The sequence below is a fragment of the Manduca sexta genome, chromosome 20 (genome assembly GCF_014839805.1).
Source record: "Manduca sexta isolate Smith_Timp_Sample1 chromosome 20, JHU_Msex_v1.0, whole genome shotgun sequence".
Classification (NCBI taxonomy): domain Eukaryota; kingdom Metazoa; phylum Arthropoda; class Insecta; order Lepidoptera; family Sphingidae; genus Manduca; species Manduca sexta.
In genome coordinates, this window is record NC_051134.1 from 14,216,925 (window position 1) to 14,238,807 (window position 21,883).

At 33.1% G+C, this 21,883-nt stretch overlaps 1 protein-coding gene across 6 annotated transcripts; it reads right to left on the reverse strand.

Moving 5' to 3' along the window:
* Positions 1-127: 127 nt before the first annotated feature.
* LOC115456391 (guanine nucleotide-binding protein G(q) subunit alpha) lies at positions 128-20,308 on the reverse strand. Of its 6 annotated transcripts, XM_030185433.2 has the most exons (10): positions 19,609-19,856; positions 19,325-19,528; positions 14,211-14,395; positions 12,963-13,117; positions 12,021-12,149; positions 11,478-11,606; positions 10,145-10,274; positions 9,706-9,859; positions 8,317-8,424; positions 128-2,369 (listed from the first exon to the last, which is right to left on the reverse strand). In XM_030185433.2, the coding sequence occupies exons 2-10, from the start codon at positions 19,440-19,442 to the stop codon at positions 2,287-2,289; spliced, it is 1,191 nt and encodes a 396-aa protein (XP_030041293.1). In that variant the 5' UTR covers positions 19,443-19,528; positions 19,609-19,856; the 3' UTR covers positions 128-2,286. The 6 variants fall into 6 exon arrangements, with proteins under 6 accessions (XP_030041293.1, XP_037296497.1, XP_037296496.1 ...); XM_037440600.1 differs by lacking the exons at positions 12,021-12,149; positions 19,609-19,856 and adding an exon at positions 20,007-20,308; XM_037440599.1 differs by lacking the exons at positions 11,478-11,606; positions 19,609-19,856 and adding an exon at positions 20,007-20,308.
* Positions 20,309-21,883: the final 1,575 nt, after the last annotated feature.

The window sequence follows — 21,883 nt, forward strand, 5'->3', positions numbered from 1 at the left end:
CAAAGTTACTTTGCCGATAGGAAATGAACTTTTTAGAGCGTAGACTACAAATTTTACCCTAATCAACTTTTTTTTTGTAATTTGAAAAATTAAATAAGTTAATTGGATTGAAAGAAAACAACTCGCGTAGCTGAAAAAAATTATATTTTATGAGAAATTATAATTTACAATATTTCATACAGGCATCCATCTTCAGTCGGAACTTAAGCTAAAATTCTCACAATCTCACGCAAAAGGTAAAGCAACGTTAGACTATAATATAGTTTTAGCAATATTTTGTGTAGTCATCGCCCAACTGTAAAAACAAACATGTAAGAGCCACACCAGTACACGAATTTCAGTCCATTCGTAAGGAAGATACGAATACGCGACGGACGTACCCGCACCGACGCGACGAACTCCCTCGTAACCTTACATTATGTACATGCAACTATACATTTGGCATCAATTCCAAAAAGTTTCGTTTTAAGGCCGGGTTTTGTAAATAAAATAATTATTTAACTATTGTACAGACATTTAAGAGTGTATAATATAAAATGAGATGTGCAATGTGCATGCGAGGTCGACTGAGGGAGCGGGTCGGCGCGGGTGCGACGCCGCGTTGGGCCACAAATTAATTCACAATATTGCTGTGCAATTGCACAAAACAAGTATAGTTCCTGTGTACAGGGCATACACAGATTGCACTTCAGTGGGTAACATCAATAGAAAGATTTAATATTGTGCGCTAAGTTTCAATTTCACATTATTTTGAGCATTTCAGACAGCTGTTTCTTAATTAAAGCATAGAGTTTTGCTATTGACAGGGTCAGGTCTCATTATGCTTAGCCGTTCACGAAATAGAAAAGGAAGCTTAATTCGTATCGTACGATAGAAATTAAAGACACAACAACAAATAAGTTAATAAGTTATATATCTTCAAAACAGAAACTTTGTTTCTTACTATAAATAAAAAACTAAATATAACACGAAGCAACACCCTAAATTAAGCATAGCGTTATAAAAATATTCTTAAATATGGAAAACAATAATATAATATGTATAGTTTGTGCATTACGTTACATTATACGCCGTAGGATATGCCAATAGCAAAACTTGGCACTGAACTGTCTGCTCAATTCACTCAGCACATTTAGACCCAAATGTACAATATATTACATTGATGAGGTAAAAGCATTCGTGCAAAAAACATCGGTATCGGTTTTTACAATTCACATTTTGCTTTATTGTTTCTCACGGGTTCCTAGTAAAAAAAGTTTATATCAAATGCATCAAAAATTCCTTAAACAACTAACATAGTAATTTCCTATACTTGACATACGGCTAGCAGATGGAGTACTCGTACACGGATAACAATAGGAAGAAACAAAATACACCAGACCACTGCGCACACAAAGCCTACAGTTAAAGTAAAACAGTTTGCGTCAAGTCAATTCGTGTAGAAAAACACCATATTTAAATATAAACAGCTTAAATAATAACATATATTCATGTAACAAAAATCCAATGTACAAAAGTAACGAAATGTTCATTTTAATACAATTAATAAAGTTATAATTTTTCCAAGCTAACAGAACAAACGGTAATGACATAACGCTGCACGTCACACACGCGAGTGCCACGTGTCCGGAGAGACGAGACCGGCTTGCGTTACACCACATTCAGTACTCAGCATTCAAATAAATACGTACGTACGTAACACCGTCACACGACACGACTACTCCGCGACACACGGCGGCCGCAAGCGTCCCGTCCCGACCACGCGCCTACCTCATTGGACTAGTTTGTTCAAATCCATCCGTCTGGACACAATAAAATGTATACTAATGTAGAAAGATATTATGGCAACAAACTTTACAAAAATCCTAAAACAATGACTAAAAGCGGTATGGTAAGGCCGAGTCTCACCATAACTTTAAAAATGCACAATTTAATATTCACCGATACAGACACATACATAAATTGTGAATAACTTCATCATAAAAAAACACGTCAAAAAACCTATCGCTTGGTGAAGCGACCCGCCCGTCGTCCGAGTGCGTCGACGCCGGTGACCGGTCGACAGTCGGTTTGGAGTTCGGCTCGCGGCCCCACTCGATGCTAGTTTTTGGGTTAAATGACTTACAATCTATCCTTACTTTCTCATTAAACATTTTAAGGTGAAATAAGTTCGTCCATCCGATCTCAGTTCGTGAATTTACATACACATTCTGTCGTGAAGTGATGATGTTTAAATTACGTGTTATACACAATCACAGATTTGTGTCGGGACCATGTTGGTTACGCTTAGACGAGGTTGTACTCCTTCAGGTTGGATTGTAGGATTGTGTCTTTCACTGCGGCGAACACGAACCGGATGTTTTCAGTGTCTGCAAGTAATCACAACATATTATGCATGTAAATACACTATGTTACGGCACGTATATTTCATTATTTAATACAAATTACTTCTTAAAATTACTGCACTTGCTATTTAAGTTTCTTTTTGTAAAATAACTTAAAAATACCCACTTTTCTATATGATTTGATAATTAATATATTTCGTTCATAACGGTAGGTCCGAGGTAATATTTTATTATAATGAATTTAAGAATATTACGATGTGAATTAAATAATATTATTATTGCTAAAGATGATTCATTTATCGATAAACCATTTTTGTTGCTCTGTAAACTGTGCAAGAATTAGATTATCTTCGCAGATTTATTGTACAAAATGCTATCCAAGGAAACGTTCTATATTTTAAGGGTACAAAAATATTTAATTGTTAATGTTGTTTGATATTAGCATGAAGTATAAGTTATCCCATTTGTAGATAAATGAAGTAAGCAAAGGAGAATGCCCATTTTTGTATGAGAGTTGGGCTACGCTTGCGTCTGTTCAAAACCTTGACAAAACTATAGAGAATATATCGTAATTTTTAAACAAATTGAAAACAATTGGATATTCGATGGGAGTTCGGAGTAATCAGAATTTTTATAGCGCGGTTATTTTGAGGTTAAGTATGCAATAATGTAAGGTAGAAAGTACCTACGTGCCTGATTAAGTTCAACATTGCAGTACCTACTTGTTATTGCTATAAGCGATTAGTGGATGGTCTTTTCACCTAGCTTCAATTGCCCTCATAAGAAACTGATAGGTACTAACATATCTGATAAGACGAAACTCCAATAAAACTTCTAACATAGTATGGCGGAATATTAGCTTTTTCACGGAGCATACATATTTTACCTGACCTTTTGTGTATATGTTTATCTGACTTACGACTTATTCTATTACATGGATTACCTAATCGTTATTTCTACCTACAATTATCTCACTCCAATATGGCGTCAACACATATTGTAGAATAGATTCAGCTTAGTTTTTATGACCGGCCTTATGCCTGACGCGAACCCTATTTGGAGGATTCCGATCCCAGGCAACTCATGTTAAAAATACCGAGATAAAATGTTGCTTGGCCTGGAAATCGAACCCAGGAACTCACTTCACATCTTTATTAGGCTAATAGTTAATTATCACAGGGAAAGAAAAATAAAACCAGAAATACGAAATCCGATGCATATTTTTATATAGATGTATACTTTTAATAGAGGTATATATTCTTGGCATCCCAAAATAGAAACAAGAATTTGATAAAGCTGCAGCACGTTTATATATACTCCTGAAGTGAGTGAATGACTTCTTGCAGCGTTGGTCGGGTCATGTCATGTTGTTATCTGTGAACCTCTCTATTAGCTGATCTCCAGCAGGCAGCATAAACTCATTCCAGCCTTGAAACCTAAAATATAATTTAGAAGTTGAGTAAACATGTTCAGATTATTATTATTGTTAAACTGTTTTCTTTAACTTTGGCAAAATATTTCCCACATTGTGGGTATTTTAATAATAATCTACATAACTTACAAACTGGACAGCTCGTCCAAGGAATATACTTGTCGTTGCTGTGGCGCCGCAAAGGTGCAGTCAATACACCGCCGGGATATGCCGTCTCGATTAACTGTCCTGGGTCTAGGCTCTAGACGACATTGTGTTGCTTAATAAAAGCCTTCCGTCTCAAAGTTCGAAACGCACACTATACACGTTGTTTTTTAAAAGAGGATTTTTCGACTCAACATTAAAATACATAAGAAAAACACTGCGATCTTGAGTAAGATAAAATATATCAAAATATTTTAATGATTTAACATTCAAAAAAATCTGAAGTGTCAAAATGTCATTAATTTCAGTTGCCAGTGTAATAAAAACCTGTACTCATATATTCATTAATTAAAAATAAAGTCCAGACATGTTTTAGCTGACTATTGTATTTCTGTCAATGCAAGTACAAGTGGCTATTTGTTTGGTTTGGGAACAATTAATATTTTCTCTTTTTTACCAGTTATTTGGAGTTTGGTCATAATTATTAAGTAAAATATATTATTTTATAACAATACATTTGAGATGAATAATATATTTAATAAATATATTATAAATTCAAGTACGGGCACATTTAGTGTACATAATATTTACTTTTTTATTCCATTTAAAAAGGGAATTTGTTATGAATTGGTATCAATTCGCCATATTGGCAATACATTATCCGGTGTTTCATTTGCAACAATTAAACAACTTTTTTTTTCATATCTTTTAAACCCCCATTCGCTTATGACTGAAATAAATACAAATGAAGTAATAATTAAAATGATGATTTTTCGTGGATATTTGGTTAAGACGCATGACTGACGCAAAGATAGCCTGGTTTTGGGCATTGTCCTTTAGTGTTGGTAGGCCTTGGTGTTTGATTAATGCATAAGCTTTACACCATGAAATGTTAAGCAAGAAAACATGCAGAAGTCGACTTCAGCCAGCTATTTTCATTGTGTATAGAATCGCGGCAAGCTGACTCCTGCAAATTTTTAAAGCTTATAGGACTTGCAAGAGTTGCATGTATACAGAATGATTGCAATATTGTTGCTAGTGTAAACGTATCTGGAAGTTCCTGCGCAATTGTTATTGTTATGAGAACTTGTTAGTCTAAAATTAGCATTAAGGCATTAATTAAACTTCTACATGTTTTAATAAAACTCCCTCTATATAATATGGTAAAATGTTTTGATAAAGCGTGAAAATATTAGGCACGCCAATTGTTGGAGCTCGTTTTAAACTAAAGCGTAAAAAATCACATAGAATAAAACATAACGAAGGTAAGATATAAGGTATTCAACTTCAAGAAGCTTTTAATAACATAAATCATAGATTAAAATAATTCAATTTAAAATACATAATGTCAAGAGAAGTACTTTCTAGAAGTATTTGTTTTTTTAAATATTGCAATGACGTTCTTAGCATGGTTGAAACATTATATTAACACTTTTTTGTTTTTTCACGGGAAGGTAACATTAATTAAAATTATACCAAATAATTTCATTTCTATCAGTCAAATACCTTACATTTGAAAAATAAAACATAAACGTTAATATTAAAAATAAACGTTTAATACGACAACAATATGAATTACATAATATTAAGTATAGTTATGCCAAATTGAATTCTTTAAGGGCCGACTGCATAATAGTATCCTTTACCGCACAGAATACGAGTTTAATGTTTTCCGTGTCTTTATAACATCCAAGGCAGCATGCAAACATAAATAAAATGAAATAAATGCAAATAAGGGCTAAATATTTCAATCATCAAATAAATTATAACCTGACTGAACAGAGACGTCAAGGAGTGAAACAATTTTATTTGCAGTGCAACATTTAATTAGTTAGTGTCTCATTTTATCCAATGAGTAACTTTTATTTGATAATTGAAAAATCAGCCCTAAAGATAATAAAATATAGAATAATTCTAAAAAGAAATCAATTTTAAAATGATATATTTTAATATTGTATCTGTCAATAAATTAAAGTAATAGCAACTAAGCCTTTCTTGGTCCAGGAACTTTGTGGCTTTAAATGTTAATAATACAAGCACAAAACATTCACTAGAAATGCTCAGAATTATTGAGCAAATAGCAAATCACGAACGATTTCGTTCTTACTTAGTTATTTATTAAAATCAATATACTTTGTATGTATCATTAAGTTAATTAATAATACTACTTGTAATTAATTCGATAAAGTGAGAAAGTGATATTTAGGCAAAACTACAACCGTTGTTATATCACTTTAAATAAAACAAATGCCATAACCGGACTAAATACTTGCTATTTATCTAAAGCATTGCGCCTTACCAGGCAATCTAATAGTGCAACAAACAAAACTGAAAATTTCCACAAATTTGTGTTCTAGCCAACTACTGAAGCGTTAACAAATGTGTATCTACAACAAAATTAACACAAATAAAGCCAATTCATTAACATCAACAGCAACAACAATAAAAAATATTTTCACACATTACCTCTGACACTTTCGTTTTGATGCTGGTCTCATGAATAAATTAAAGATGAAGTTTGGAGTTTTGATTTTGATTTTTAAGGACCTGAATGGACCTTAAAACGATCATACGCATGGGTATGTGAATATAAATAAATATCTACCCACTTTCTGCGATGTTCATAAGTTACGTGTTTGCAATACACATGGTTTTCATTAAGTTACGCGATAATTTGGGCAATTACACTAAATACGAAAGATGTAATTTAAATGTGGATAGTTATTTGTTTGTAAATGTGAATGAATGCATGTGAAAAACGTCTTGATGAAATCACCTCAGAACGTTACATTCCATGTTCAATGTTCATTCCATGTTACAGCATTCGTGATGTAAAATGCAAATCAATTAGACGGCGTTTTCCAAAAATTCTAAAATGTATTCAGCTGGTGTACAAATGAAGGAATGTTGTAGGCAGCCTTAAGACGGTGCTCCAGCAAAACGGGGCGCTAACTAGATTTTTAAAAGCTTCTATTTGAAATTTATATGTTATCTTTACTTTGTTTGTTTCAAATTTTTTATAATGTGGATATTGTTTCATTAATTTCGTAATGAGAATGTCACTAAAATTGTTGACTCCTAAACTACACGATATCTCAATTTGCAACACTATTAGAGAAGCAATTTAATAAGGAAAATTTTAGTTGTTCAAATTATTAAAATTATCTAAATTTGATTTTTTAACGGAATTAACCGTAATTATTTGCATATTAGGGCTCGGAACTCGTGCGTCGTAAATGTATGGAACGAATGCTCAAGGCCGTTTGCTGTGGGAAGAGCTTTAATTTGAAATGTAAATAAAATGTTAACAAGTATTTACCCACGTGGCGAAATTACCTTATTTTTGTGTGAATCCCTAAGACAATAAAAAATGATTATGTACAGGTTTAAAAATATCTTTTATTGTGAAGTGCAGTAATTTAATACCTCAATTACAGTTATAACTGTAGTAAATTAGGAATATCGAAGTTAATACCAATATTAGGACACATTTTAAATACAATAATTATGTTAATTAGAATTTATGTATCTCGACACCGATTTGGTAAATAATTTGTCCTCCGTCTTGATGTCATAATGCTTTAAAATAACGTTCAAAATTTATTAATTTGACGTGACATGTTAGGAGTTTAAATAGCATTTTGTTGGCAAAAACAAAACTCTTTTAAACCATTTTCAACTCTTTTGTTAAATAAGTACAGTTACGAACAATGGGGATTTTGTTAAAAGATATTATTTGACTAAATTTTGTTTGTACTATTTTAAATAATATACACGTTGTAACTTGAGTAACTGACTAACCGCAGCAGGTTGATGAAGGCCCTAAATATGCCTTGCAATAAAATTTCATCAACATTAATTTTACCACAAAATTTTGCGTCTCGATTGAAACTAAACTATTTAGATCTTTTGTCGTTATTTTACACTAACACAAGAACAACCGAAAAGCCAAACATTTAAAATAAGTATTTTATAAATTATGAAACAAAACTGTTATAACTCTTTTAATCTTAAATTTTTTGAACTATTGAATAACAAATACCCTTTTATTCTGCAGCCTGTGTCAAACAACCTGCATTAATGGATAAGTAATGCTATCAATTTTAATACCCTAGCAACGTGGCAATGCTAGGCAATGTGTTTGTGTGTGGGATTCTTTAATACCGATATGAATAATGTTTTATAAAAACATAAAATCAATAAGGATCCCGATTTTAATACAGACGTAATGACAAAAAAATCCCAGAAGACATTATTTTATAGAAGATCGTCGTATACAACGCTCAAGGCGCAGCGACAATCATGTCCTGGGGTAGTAGTTGTTCAAGTTGGTCACTTTGATCTTATACCATCATGGAACCCACTTACACCTCAACCATAATATAAAAGTCTTACCTGTCGCACAGGTGAAGTGTGAGTAGATGATTTTCTCAGCATCCGGGTTGAGATCGACGAACATCCGCAGTATGAACTCGCGCGCCGCGTTTGCGTCGCGTTGCGGACCTGTTGTGGGAAGCGACAATCTAGCGGTGCTACTACACGTACACTATTGTATGGCAATTATTGGTATTTTATCATTAAGGATTACTGATCGGATATATATTTTAAGGGTTTAATTGAATAAATTGTTTTCTAAGATTTTTGTGTATTTTCACGAAACAAAGCAATCTCACGTCACACCTTTTATCCTCGAGAGGTAGGCAGAGATGCTACCAGAGCACCCACTTTTAGCTATGTATGTTCCGGCCCATGATGTGATAGATTTTGTGCTAAGATTATAAATTTCCAAATGAGTTTGGGGATTAAATTACCATACGGCTGCGATACAAATTATGAATTGTAAGTAATTTCTACTATTGGCGGATTTACACCTATATCATGATAGGTTCCACTAAACTGATTAAATTAAGATGAATGCGGGTAGAAGATGCAACAAATTGTGATGTTATCTTTCTATCTAATTAGACCGAAACGTATTAAGTGAATAACCAAAAAATACATACTCGGGGTGTTATGAATGATATAATATGCAGATTTTATTGTTATTTTTCCGTCATTAAGGGTCTTTTAAAGTTGAGATATATATAATAGGGAAAAACCTTCATCAAATTGTTACGAGTGCTTTGTTCGAATTCACAAAAATCATAGATTTGTTCATATAAAAATTACAACAATCAAAAAAACGTATTATAAAGGTGAAATTAAATAATTTACGTCCGAAATAGTAATTCGAAATAGTCTTTACCTTATATACATACCAATAAATACCACAACACTAGCAATACAACACACTGTCATAGCATCACACATGATGAAATATAACCTAGCGGTAATAATTAGCTCGATATTTATTCTTGAATAGAACCTGTAGCCGTTGTGAAATGAGAATAACACGACCTGTCCGGGTCGGGGTTCTCTTTCAGATATTTTTGGAGAATGAATTCTCGCGCCGGTATTGGGTCGCATTTTGGACCTATATGTTGATTTATTTATAGTTACCGTTTAAAATAAGCATTGGATACAAACTAAGAATTATATAAAATAGAAAAAGATTAAGGTAAACATACAATGTTTGGACAAAATTAAATCTGAATGAATGTCTACATTATATCCCACAGGGTTTTCTTTTCAATATTGATAATCATTGTGTCATGTTTTTAATGACTCTTATGAATCTTAGTAAGTAAGTTAGATCTTACTTAGAACCGAGTATTCAGAAAATGCATTTTTAAAATCCAAACCAGTGTTTTTAATACATACTTAATGTTATTTTTCGAAACATACCATCATATTCTGGAAAATAGTCGACGAGATGAGAATACATGATCTTCTCTTCGAGCAAATCCTTTTTGTTGAGGAACAGAATCACCGAGGAGTGCTGGAACCACGGATACGTGATGATCGTCTTGAACAACGCCTTCGATTCTTCCATTCGGTTCTGGAATGATTTGGAACATTTTTAATGTATTATTACATAGGTAGATAATAAAACTACGTATACAAGTAATATTGGACAAAAATTACGTGATTTATATAATTCATATCTATGTCTTTAAGAGAAAATTATGATTGTGTAAATTTTATGTAAGAGTTAGTAAAAACTTTATAAAAGGTATTTCTTACACAAAGAATATAATCCGTGTATTTCAGGAATTCAGTTGGGTGATTTTTTAATGTCAGTAGATATTTATAAATTCAATAAAATTGTAAAAAAAATGCTCACCTCATTTTCTGATTCGAATAAAATTTGATCATATTCACTAAGAGCTACTAAGAATATGATGGATGTGACGTTTTCGAAACAGTGGATCCACTTCCTTCTCTCGGATCTTTGGCCCCCGACGTCCACCATTCTGTCGGTGGGTACAAAATATTTTACAAAATTTGCATTTCATATGAATTCAATATGGGAAAATAGTCGACAATAAAGAGATTTTATATGGGAAAATTACAAAGAGGGGTTTTATTTAGTAGTTTTCAGCAATTTTTTTTAAAGTTACCATTAATTTTATACATTTATGGGCCGATTTTTTCATCAGTAATAACTATTCCATTAAAGAAATTATAACCTGACGAATAGAGAAGGCGAACAATTAACCGATTACGTGTATGGAAGCATCATATTTTTAATCGTGTGTTGTATTTTATTATATGAATAATTTTTATCTGATTAAAAAATCAGCCCTCAAATGATTATAGTCAAAATTATTGATGTGATCTATAAGCAAACGTCGTATTAAGCAATGGTTAGTATGAGTCAATACAGACATTTGTGAAGTGATATAGGTTATCATAAGCCATAAGCGCGCTGTAAACACACCATATCAAAGTAAAACTCCTATATTATAATTTATCTTAACATGACGATTGATAAGATTACGTACGAGATTGAGATATAAAAATAAAATGAATACTGAAAAACTATATCGAGTGCATTTTTGTTAGCCAGCTAAAAAACCATTGAGTACTTTATTTGACTATATAGTTATATGAAATAATAATTGGTGAATGTTTGAATTTCTCTATAGTCGGTTTCGAATGCAATGACGAATGGTAGACATTTTTGTAAGGAACGCAAACACATTTATGATTAATGTACAGAAATTCATACTTATTTCACAAATTAATCTAAGATAGCGTCATCTAGGTTTTAAAGGGACCTGTATTAAACCTAACTAATAATTAGTCAATAATTAAATAACAGAATTTCTTATAACTGTATAGTGACAAACAGATTAGTTTATTATTAGTAACTTCACAATAAAGCATGCAAGTTATTTATAGGACAATATAAAAACAGATTACTATGTAAAAATATACTATTATTGTTATATCAGTAAAGCATTGCTACACGCGGCCAAAATAGGGATAAATTCAAAACATAAACATAACACGAAATTGCACGTTTGTTACAACTTACCATTACTAACAAACTTCGACGTTTATTAAGTATTTTCATGAGGAAAGGTCAATAGCAATATTTTTATTTGATCAATGTATAGGAGTGCTCCAAAGGGACTGAGGGATATCTAGCTGTCAATAGTTCAAAGAGATACCTAAATATGATCCCGTCTAGATCGAAAGGATACTCAAGTATTCCGGTGGTGGGCTGTCGAGCTCGCAGAATATCCTGCTCGGTCGGCAGATAGTCGGCTTTCTCGATCCTTGCCAAGTCACTTAAATAACTGAAAACCGCATGCACTGCCAGTAAGCAAATAATGGAACATGCAACGTTACTTGACCACCGTAAATCACAATCATAGACAATATATGAAGGACGCGACTTGTATGATTTTTTTGTGCTAAAGCATAACGTCAAATGCTCATGCACATGTTTATAAAAACTGTTGTATTTGGCATATTAGTATGCGTAAAACAGACATTATTCTAAAATGTATTTATGTGTGCATTCATAGCGACACAAAACGGTGTGTGTGTTGCACTTTCAATGTAGTAGTTACATTGAAAGTGGAAAAAAAAATTGTTTGCTGTAATAAGCGCTTGTCGCGTCCTTCCTAGATGGTCTAAGTCCACAAACATCTCCAACGACAACATGCGACACCGAAGCGATTCATGCACGTATATGCGACATATTTTACCGAAATCGTATCTCCTCCAAATCGAACGGGTATTCTATAATACCCGTTGTGGGAACTCTGACGCGTAGTATGTCCTGTTCGGTTGGTAAGTAATTTGGTGCCGCGACGCGGTCAATTTCCTGCAAGTAGCTATAGAAAATTCTCTTCTTAGACTGAATGGTATGGCGCATGACAAACGAAATTGAACAGTTTATGGTAGTCGTTGTGTAAACTAAACTATAAACATTTTATAACACGAGAGCTCATTGAATCCGTGTCACTGTTGAACACTTTAAACAACGTTGAAATGTGTTTTCAATTACGTTATACATACATTCCTTTGTTGTGTAGCTTTCATTAATACAAAACTTTTGATAAACACAATTAAAAAGTTCAAACATATTAAAATTCTACAAAGTCGCATATCTATACTTATATTTAATTTTTACGCCATGAGCTATAATCAATATTAAATTTTACAGTAAATTAAAGCAAATATACGTATGTACTTCCACTGAGCGATACAAATAATAAATTATGAGCTAATTTCATTGTTTCTCAGTTCGGTCTGAATATTTCAACACAGTTTCCTGTATGGACGGGATTTAGGAAGATACAAGTGTGATTCACCATCAGGATGCTGTATTATTATTAAAAAAAAGATAACATTACTCACGATGATTATGTCACACCTTGGTATTATAATAGCACGGTGTGTAATCAATAAATCATAACATTCATTGATTTAAATATATCTAAGAGCACTAGATATTACACAGATAAATTTGCAGTTTATAGTAATTATTCGGATTAACCCAATTCGTGTTTAATCCAAGAATCAATCATATTTTGTGGGCAAACAGTTTTTCCATTATAGCCCTGTTTTGAAATATTTTTCATCATAATCATACTATATAATTTAAACAGTTGGCTCGTCAAGTGAATATATGAAATTGTACTTACTATTTAGCAGAGTCAGTTAGTTGGTACTCTCGCCTGCGATCGTAGCACTCTTGTATGCCGGAGTCGGCCCATAGAGCCTTGATTGCTTCCACATACGGGCTTTCGAACGTTGTCACACTCTCAAAGTCGATTGATGATATCAACTCCGCCTTTTCCTGTAAATATTATTTTCATATTTAAGTCCGAATTGATATAAAAGTTAATTTAAATTTTTATGTATGACAAAGAATGCAATTGTAAAAAAATGTACATTGGCAAGAGAATTTGGGTAGTTTAGCTATTTGGCCGTAACTATGAAAAATACGTATCTATTTTTTTCTCAATATTGAGTGAAGTACATATTCGTTGTCAATAAACAGTATCGTAACAATTTTTTTTCTCCGTTTAAGGTATTACGTAGAAACGTGATTTTTCTAGAAAGATTTATTGTGAAGTGAAATAATCAAATTATTAACATATTACACCAGTAATTATTACTTCAATATAATAGCAGTTGGTTTGTTACTTGTTACATATATTAGTGACACCTATGATAGAGCATATTGCTCGGAAGAGGGGACTGTTTTATCGAATGCATTTGTGTGAAATCACGTCGTGTTTATTCATTTACTCAGAATAACACAAACTGCGTTATCAGTTCTAAGAAATATCCCTTTGCAAATGCCAATTGAATGTTTGTTTACGTTAATCTCGCAATTATGTTTTGGGAATATTGCATTAAATTGTATTAATTTCTAATAAAGCTTTTCCGATGATTTTTGCATCACGATAAACAAAACGAAATAGTAATCATCATTTCTATTTTTTGCAACATGGACCAAAGTAAAGGTAGTTAGTTAAAATATGAGAACGTTACAATCTTAAATAACCATTGGCGCCTAAATTTCGCAACAGTCGGTCAAACACATGTGTGCATCAACAGAGGCGAGATAACTGTCGGGAAGTTTATCACTTGCAAACTAAGGACTGTATATGGCGTTTTAGAGAGAAATTTATCGTACGCAAGGCTCCAGTTGGGTAGATACTGTCGCGATGTCTATTTCTGGCGCTAAGCAACATTGTGCCGGCACTCATCTGTTCCGGTTCAAAGTGTAGTAATTAAAACTTGACATCGAATGTTTTAGGGCAACAAGCACTGAGCAATGCTGCAGAGCTTTGTTATTTAATGTTTTAGTAGTGTTCAAAGTCCCTTATCATCAGGCGAGCGGTTTGCTCGTCTCGTAATTAATTTGTATTCAAAATACTTACTACGTTGGACGGATTTCCATATTGTATTGATAGTAGGTCCATAGCGCGTATCATACTCTGCATCGCCATGAAGATGTTCTGATAGACGAGTTTGATGAAACCACGCTTGTCATCGTCGCTGTAACCCGACCCGTGAATGATTCTCATCTGCTTGATGAATGTCGACTTGCCTGACTCGCCGGTACCTGTTGGACATAACAAATCATTCAGATCTTTGTAATAACAACATTTATATCTAATGGTGGGTTCTTCATGAGTCTGGACGCAATTTGCAAGATGCGATCTTGATTGTGTTATTACTTTAAAACAAAAAACGGTGTAATCACAGAAAGGTTGACTCACATAGGTCCAGAAATTGTACAAATGTTACACACTGTATTTTCGACGGGTAGGCAAGAATGTGACCAGTGCACTACTGTTTCCTGAACTTATTTTCGTCCCATAGTGTGATATGGTGGCGTCTATTGCTATACCGGTCATGAATTCCAGTTCCGGGCAACGCAAATAATACGTATGTAGTATCGAATATCTCTTACAAATATTTATTGTTACATCTTGTCTGACTTGGGACTCAAACTTAATCGCACGGTGCATGTTAGCGTTCTTAAACCACCGCCCCGCGGCTATTGCGCAAGAGTGAAGTGAATTCGAACCTCAAATGGGGATCGACCCCGTTTAGAAGCTAAAAATGGCGAGTTTCTCAGTGCCTAAGGCATGTAAAACTGTTGTTGCCGAATGCCGTTATTGTTGAGTAGCCAAGAACCTAGTGGATTGTATAATTTAATATTCCGAGTTCTATCACTACAATAGCACTAGTCAAATCGATTAAAATAATACATTGCAAAATAATGAATCTTTGAAATATTTAGCTATTCTTTGATTGACCAGCTATCTGGCAAAATGTCACATGTCGACATGGGTATGATTTTTGTAAAGTGATAAAATACAATAACAAGACAAATTATTCATAAAATTAACTTCGTGTTGGTTGTTGAAATGATGAGTGGAGATGACAATCTAGAGTCTAGACTGGCGAAGAATATTCCAAAGAGGTCTCAAAATTTACACATATTTTCTTGTCAGGGATGCAATAACGCAGACTTTAAGTTGCTACTATGTCAAATGCATGCGAGATACATCTTCTTCAGTCTTTGGACGTCTACTGCCGAACATAGGCCTCCTCTAAAGATTTTCAGACCACTCGATTTCAGGGTTTTAAGATTTCCAAATAGACACATCGAACTGATAAAAATATAACGTTTATTGCCAGTGCAACATGTTATACTTTAAAGCATGTTGCAGAAATTATTTCGCTTAATTCTTACGAGCGGCTGCTAGTATGCATTTTACAGGGTAGTTTGTAAAATGACATTAGAATAACACTCGGAAAGTGGATTTTCTGACCCGGGAATCGATGCAAGGCCTCTCAGTTCAGAGCCCATATACAACTTAGTGCTAGACTAAACAGGTGGATAAGTATTTTTTCCAAAGTGTTGGATGAAATAGTGCAATGATCCTAATTTGGATTTTACGCTTCGACTACACCTAAATCATAAAAAATGTTTTAGCACCAGGACGGGTAATCACGTAGCAAAGACTAGTCGCTCTAGTTCTGAGACATAGCACTAAGTAGAGGAAGACCGTAGCGGACCATTTGTTGTAGACTAATATCGTCGAGAAGCGAAAATTACTACTAGATTGAGCTAGACTTTAATTTACATTTTGCCATACATTGAAAGATTACTCATTGTCGTATCATTTGGATAGTTGTCACAGTAAGTATTGAAATGAAATCTTTCCTCGCGTGTAAACCAACAGAAGTTGTTGTTACTTAAACACTATTATACTTAAAAATCTAACCACAAATCATACAACCCCGAAAGGCAACTATAAATCAATAATTATTTAATTATAATAATTTATTGTAAGCTTTTCCAATTCAATCTGTGAGTTCAGCCACAAAGATTTCAGGTGTATTTTAAACTTAGATAAGCAGTACAACTATGAAGTGCAATGTGTCAAATGTTTAAAATTAATATTATTATGTGATGATTTGTTGCAGATTTTATCTGATATACATGACATTGCAGATAATAAGCATCATCATACATACAAATAATTTCTTACGGCCACTGACGACACTCCTAAATGGATGACCCCGTCCAAATGAACGTCTTCCGAACGGACGGCATCCATTTATTTAGCTCATTGATAAGAATTAAAACCAAACATAATGCTAATTTGGCCCTTTTGTTTATTTTTTATTCATCTCTGTGTCATCAGAATTTATGAGGTTTTTAAAATGCAGTTCATAGAATTTTGTATTGGGAAAAGTCTTGGGTTTGGGCGCAGACGCACGTAATGCGAATTCATACATAATTTGCTGCTTTCAATATTTTTATTTGACTACTGAAGAATAATTCAAATTTCCTAAATTTGATTGTGATTTTTTGTAGTTATCACCGTTGTTCCTGTAATGCATTGTATCATTACTAATTATAAACATTATGATTATTATATTTTATTTACCAATTTAAATCCATTGTTGCTGTGAATGTATTCCTTAATTCCATATAATTTTGAATGTAGTTCATTCATGTTAAACTTATAATAAAAAATGCAATTATTAAAAAAAAAAAATTGCTTATATATTTTTTTTTCTCTAAATATATCGAAACCATTGTTTGTAAACTGGAATAAAATTTATACTTTACATAAAAGAAAACTGTATTTTGTTTTTAGGTGTAGTTTTGTGGTCTATTAACAATAGATTTTTTTTTTCAAATTTTTCAGTTATACTGTATATTTATTTTAAATTTATGTAATATGTATTTTATAATTGCCTATTATTTTTGATTACAGGGACATTACCAACAATCACTGTTATTGGTACTAGCTTTTACAGCAAACAAAATTGACTTATATAATATAATATGGTTATATACTGTAGGTTTAGAAATAAACTATAAATAAACATGATGTATAGGGAATTACATTTGCAAAATGTGCATAGTGTCATCATATTTTCCTTTCCATAAGAATTAAAACAACAGTGGCTTAATCACAAATTAAGTTTGAAATTATTGCAAATAAGCTTATTATGTCATCTTGTATGCAAGACTATACATAGATTGTAAGTATGTATGTCATTCAAACTTTGTTACAAATATTTTTAAGTGGTAAAGTCACACTGTAGACACATTTGTCCACATTATGAATTTTATAAAGCTAGTATCAATGTCTATAATATCTTCAAACAGACAGTTTGCTGTTTTATTTCACAATATTATGGTCAATGAGAATCAAGTTAGTAAAGTTGGATATACATGTATTCTTATGTTTTTATAGTTTATTTCCCGTGGAAGTAGGTCGTTTAATATCAGCAAATCTACTTTTTCATCTACACTATAAAATATAACTACATCACTTAGCATTCCTACCAACATTACTATTAAACTTTGGGAGAGACCAACTTTAGTTTAATTGTGATAAAACTGAATGCGTAAAGATTGGAGTCTCCTTTACTCAAATGTTGTCATTTCATAAATACATATTATTGGCTTTAAGATTTTTGGTAAATCATACATATTTTTAGAGATATTGCAACTACATTGTGTCCATCATTATAGATATTAAAGAAAAACTTACATGGAGGTTATTAATGAAATCAACCAAAGCCAAAATATCAGGTTTTAGAATTTTTGACCACCATCTGTAAGTTTGTATGAGCATCATGCAAAAACTACTGTATTAAATTAAATGCGGTTTTCACTGATTTATTGAAGGAGGTCTTACTTAAAATATAAGCTCCATTTTACTACAAGAGATATAAAGCAAAGGTTTTATACCAGAAAAAAAATCTCATGCAGTTGGAGCCGCGAGCAGAAGTTACTCATCACTAAAAAAATACTAAAAGGCTATCATTAGCCTTTAAATACATGTTACTCTTAATATAACAATTGAATTCTACTCTTACCCCATTGATCGTAGACCAAAATATTTTATGTGAAAAGTGTACAAAACTTTATGTAAGTTTTCGGGTCACAGATGCGTATGTCAGTATTTTAAAAAGTATGCTTAAGCGGGACTGGCTTAAGCATATTTTAATAATAACTATGTATTACTGACAACCAGGTATACATTGCAGAATCAATGTAAATTGTCATTATGGTTAACAAATATTAGTTCTAATTTAATAATTGATAATATATTTAACACTCTTTATCTGTGGTATAACAAAATGAATTCTACATGCACTTTTCCAGTAATATATATGGCAAAACTGTTTCTTAATATGTTTTATATAATATTATTTTTCACTAGATAAAAGTAAAAAACTTTTCTATTATCAAAATCATGACATGACACATGATAGTTGGTATATTGTTTACCATTCCTTTTTACACTGTATATTACAACCATTATCTAGCACCAAGTAAAACATATTGAATTATTGGACATATTCTTAGAATATTCATAGTGATTTCTTAAACATGTGTATTGGATACAAAATAGCAATCCGCTTTGATGCCTATCACATCTGGGACCAAAATAGGTCACGGCGAAATGTGAGTAATCTCTATAACCAATGTTTGCAATGTATTTCTATTTTTTGGAGATACATTTATCTTGATTCATTATTTTATAAGTAAATATAGCTATGAATGTACGATAACGTAATTGATTGAATTGAGTTCCACTAATAAAATGCATGAGTTTGTAACTCAATATTTATAGCTGTTTAAAATAAACAATGTTATTTCTGATACACTTTGTCTTCATATGCTAAAACTTTTGAGGTTGTTACCTATCATTAATTTTTGACCTCACTTGTTCTATCATAATCATAATTTATTAGAAGTAAACAGGCTTATTGCTCCATATTTGAAAAGTGAAAGAATGTTGAAGCAGAGAAAGTAAGTGGTTTTAGTGCATAAACTTACTATAAACATTGACAAATATCTAAATAGCATGTCACTTAAGAGTAGTCAGATGACAGGAAGCACAAACAAACAGCTACATGTTGAATTATCCCCTATTAGTTATTGTACACTGTACCAGTGCATTTCCATGTGATGTATTACAATTGCTATGTAAATGAGGCATGGACTCACCAAGCAAGAGCAGTTTGAGTTCTCTCCTGGCATCTCGTTTGTCCTTTCGGAGTTGCCGCTCTATCTCCTGATTGATTCTTTTCTGTTCTTTGGCTTCTTCTGACATGCAGCACTCCATGGTTCCTCAGAGCGGAGGGCCGCAATCCGTCCTCGCGTGCGGAGCCCTGTCCTTTCGGCAGGCCTTTCAACCGAGGCACACCACTCCTAGAAATTACATTTACGTTACACTGAGTAACACCGCACACGGCTCGGCACCACGACTACGACCTCACGCCACTACGTACCGACGCGACGACGCGCGAACAACCATCCGAACTAAAAACTATCAAATACTAAAACCGACAATCCGGTCACTGGGTGTGGTGACTTATGATCGGTCATATACATAAACGCTTCTGTCAACTGCCGACATAAACACTTCGAAATCCGTTTATATATGAGTGTGGAACCTTGCGAACCGATCGTATAATCTTGTTAATGTAACTAGATTCAAGAAACCTATGGCTACTCCCCGCACGTGTGTATTAATAAGATTAAAACTGTGAGCAAACAGCGGATTGATGATACCTAGGTAATCTACTGATAACTAGAACGGCCTATGTCTAGGTTACGATGTGGTTCGCTATGGCTTGTTACGCGAAGATACACGTTTGGTACATGCACTTTTCCACACATTACGTACCCGAATGTATATCCATAGGGCACGATCAAATGTTCCACTTCAAATTATTGCACTAACCACGATTAATCACTCAAGTCATACAACGTCCGCCTCTCTCAATATGGCGCTGGGAGATTTTGGGCGATGGGCGTTCTGCGCGTGCGTTATTAGAGTATTAGCAAATAAAAAAATATGAACAAAAATTAAATTGAGCATTAAAAAACTTTGTGAAATTCTAAATTTGAATTATAAACCATCAAATTTAATAAGTCCAAATGTAAAATCGGCCCTAATTTTCATACTCATCAAATATTTATAATGACAGGTCTGTCAATTGTCATTCATTTTCATTCATTCCCACTATATTTTTTATAGTTTATTTTACTTGTAAGTAATTACTTATTGCTTTAAAATAAACTTTTACAATTTTAAACGAAAAATAATAGGTGAAAGGATTAGGGGTCAGCATTTTTTATGAAGTGTACTCAGGCATTTATTTCCAGGTATTGTAGTCATTTCCTTTGCGTGATTTCGATAAAAATAGAGTTACAAAACGGTGTCTATGGTTAACCATAGGCTATAAAATTATTGAATTCATTCCACAGAGAACTAGCTAAGGCTAAAGACCATGCTGCCAAATTATAGAACTATAAAATAGCACATCTAGATATAAGGATACGTCAAGCCACAATTATTGATAGAGATTTTATTGGCCTTGGTTACATATACTGGATTTATCGCCGAGATCTTTAAGACACGATATTTATTTTTACTTAGAAAACAAACAGTATTATATTACATTCAAGTCCCTATAAGATAAATTATGATGTAGGTACTATGGTTTTATTCCATACCTACCTACCCATATACATATAATGTACCGATCTAACACAGATAAAAAACATTGATAAATAATTTTAAACGTGGTTACTATAGAAGTGCCGGTTATTTCATCTCAAGAGCACTTAGGAAGTATATATCAACTAAGTAACTGTTGAAAGTTTCTTTTATTTTTAGAGATCAATTTGAACGTAAATTGTGAATCCAGTTCTGAGGACCAACGTCCGCCAACTGGATTCGTCTCATCTATTGTTTCCAAACTAATACGATCACCGTGAAGTAGATATTATGTATTGTGCCCAGCTTTACCATATCGATCTGCTCACCTCTTTTCACCCTTCTCATTGGAAGTCCGACTTCTTAACATTAGCCCTATGTTCGGATGCGACGTGTCCAAATGTGTATCGTATTTTATTAACATGCAGATCTAAATGCATAAGCTACGTGAGTTATGCGGGTTCGCGGAACCGTGCCCATCCAGTTTTTAAATTTACCCATTTCTATTCAAAAACAGCTTTGTCTTATGATTTGTCCCTAGATGCCATTATGAACTGAAAACTTTAATCGTGTCAATTAATTGGATATCCTACATCTTATTCGGTAATCTTTTATATAGAGAAAATCGTCATAAATTTCTGTGGGTACTGGAATTTATGTGTAGTCGTGGTGCTTAACGGTATTGGCATTTGATCATTTCTATGTATTGTTAGTATATAGAAGTGGTACTTAATACTCAAAGCGGTAGAGCCGCACCACAGACAATAGACAAGTTTGTCTACAAATGTGCTGGCTTGTACAGGTAATTTCTTTTAGGTAAATCTCGGTAGTGTCGTTGCATTCATTTTCTACACTATCTATGTAGAAAAACAAGTCTATAGATTCCATAGCATTGCCCTACGTCCTGTATTTTGTAGGATCCTCAATCCTCCTCCTACGTTCCATAATGGTTTGAAATTCTAGTGGACGTCATTTTTTCATAATATGTCTGTAACGATTGGAGTAACAATGTACGGTGAAGCCCCACGAAATGTTTAAGTAGTGATCCCAGAGCACAATGT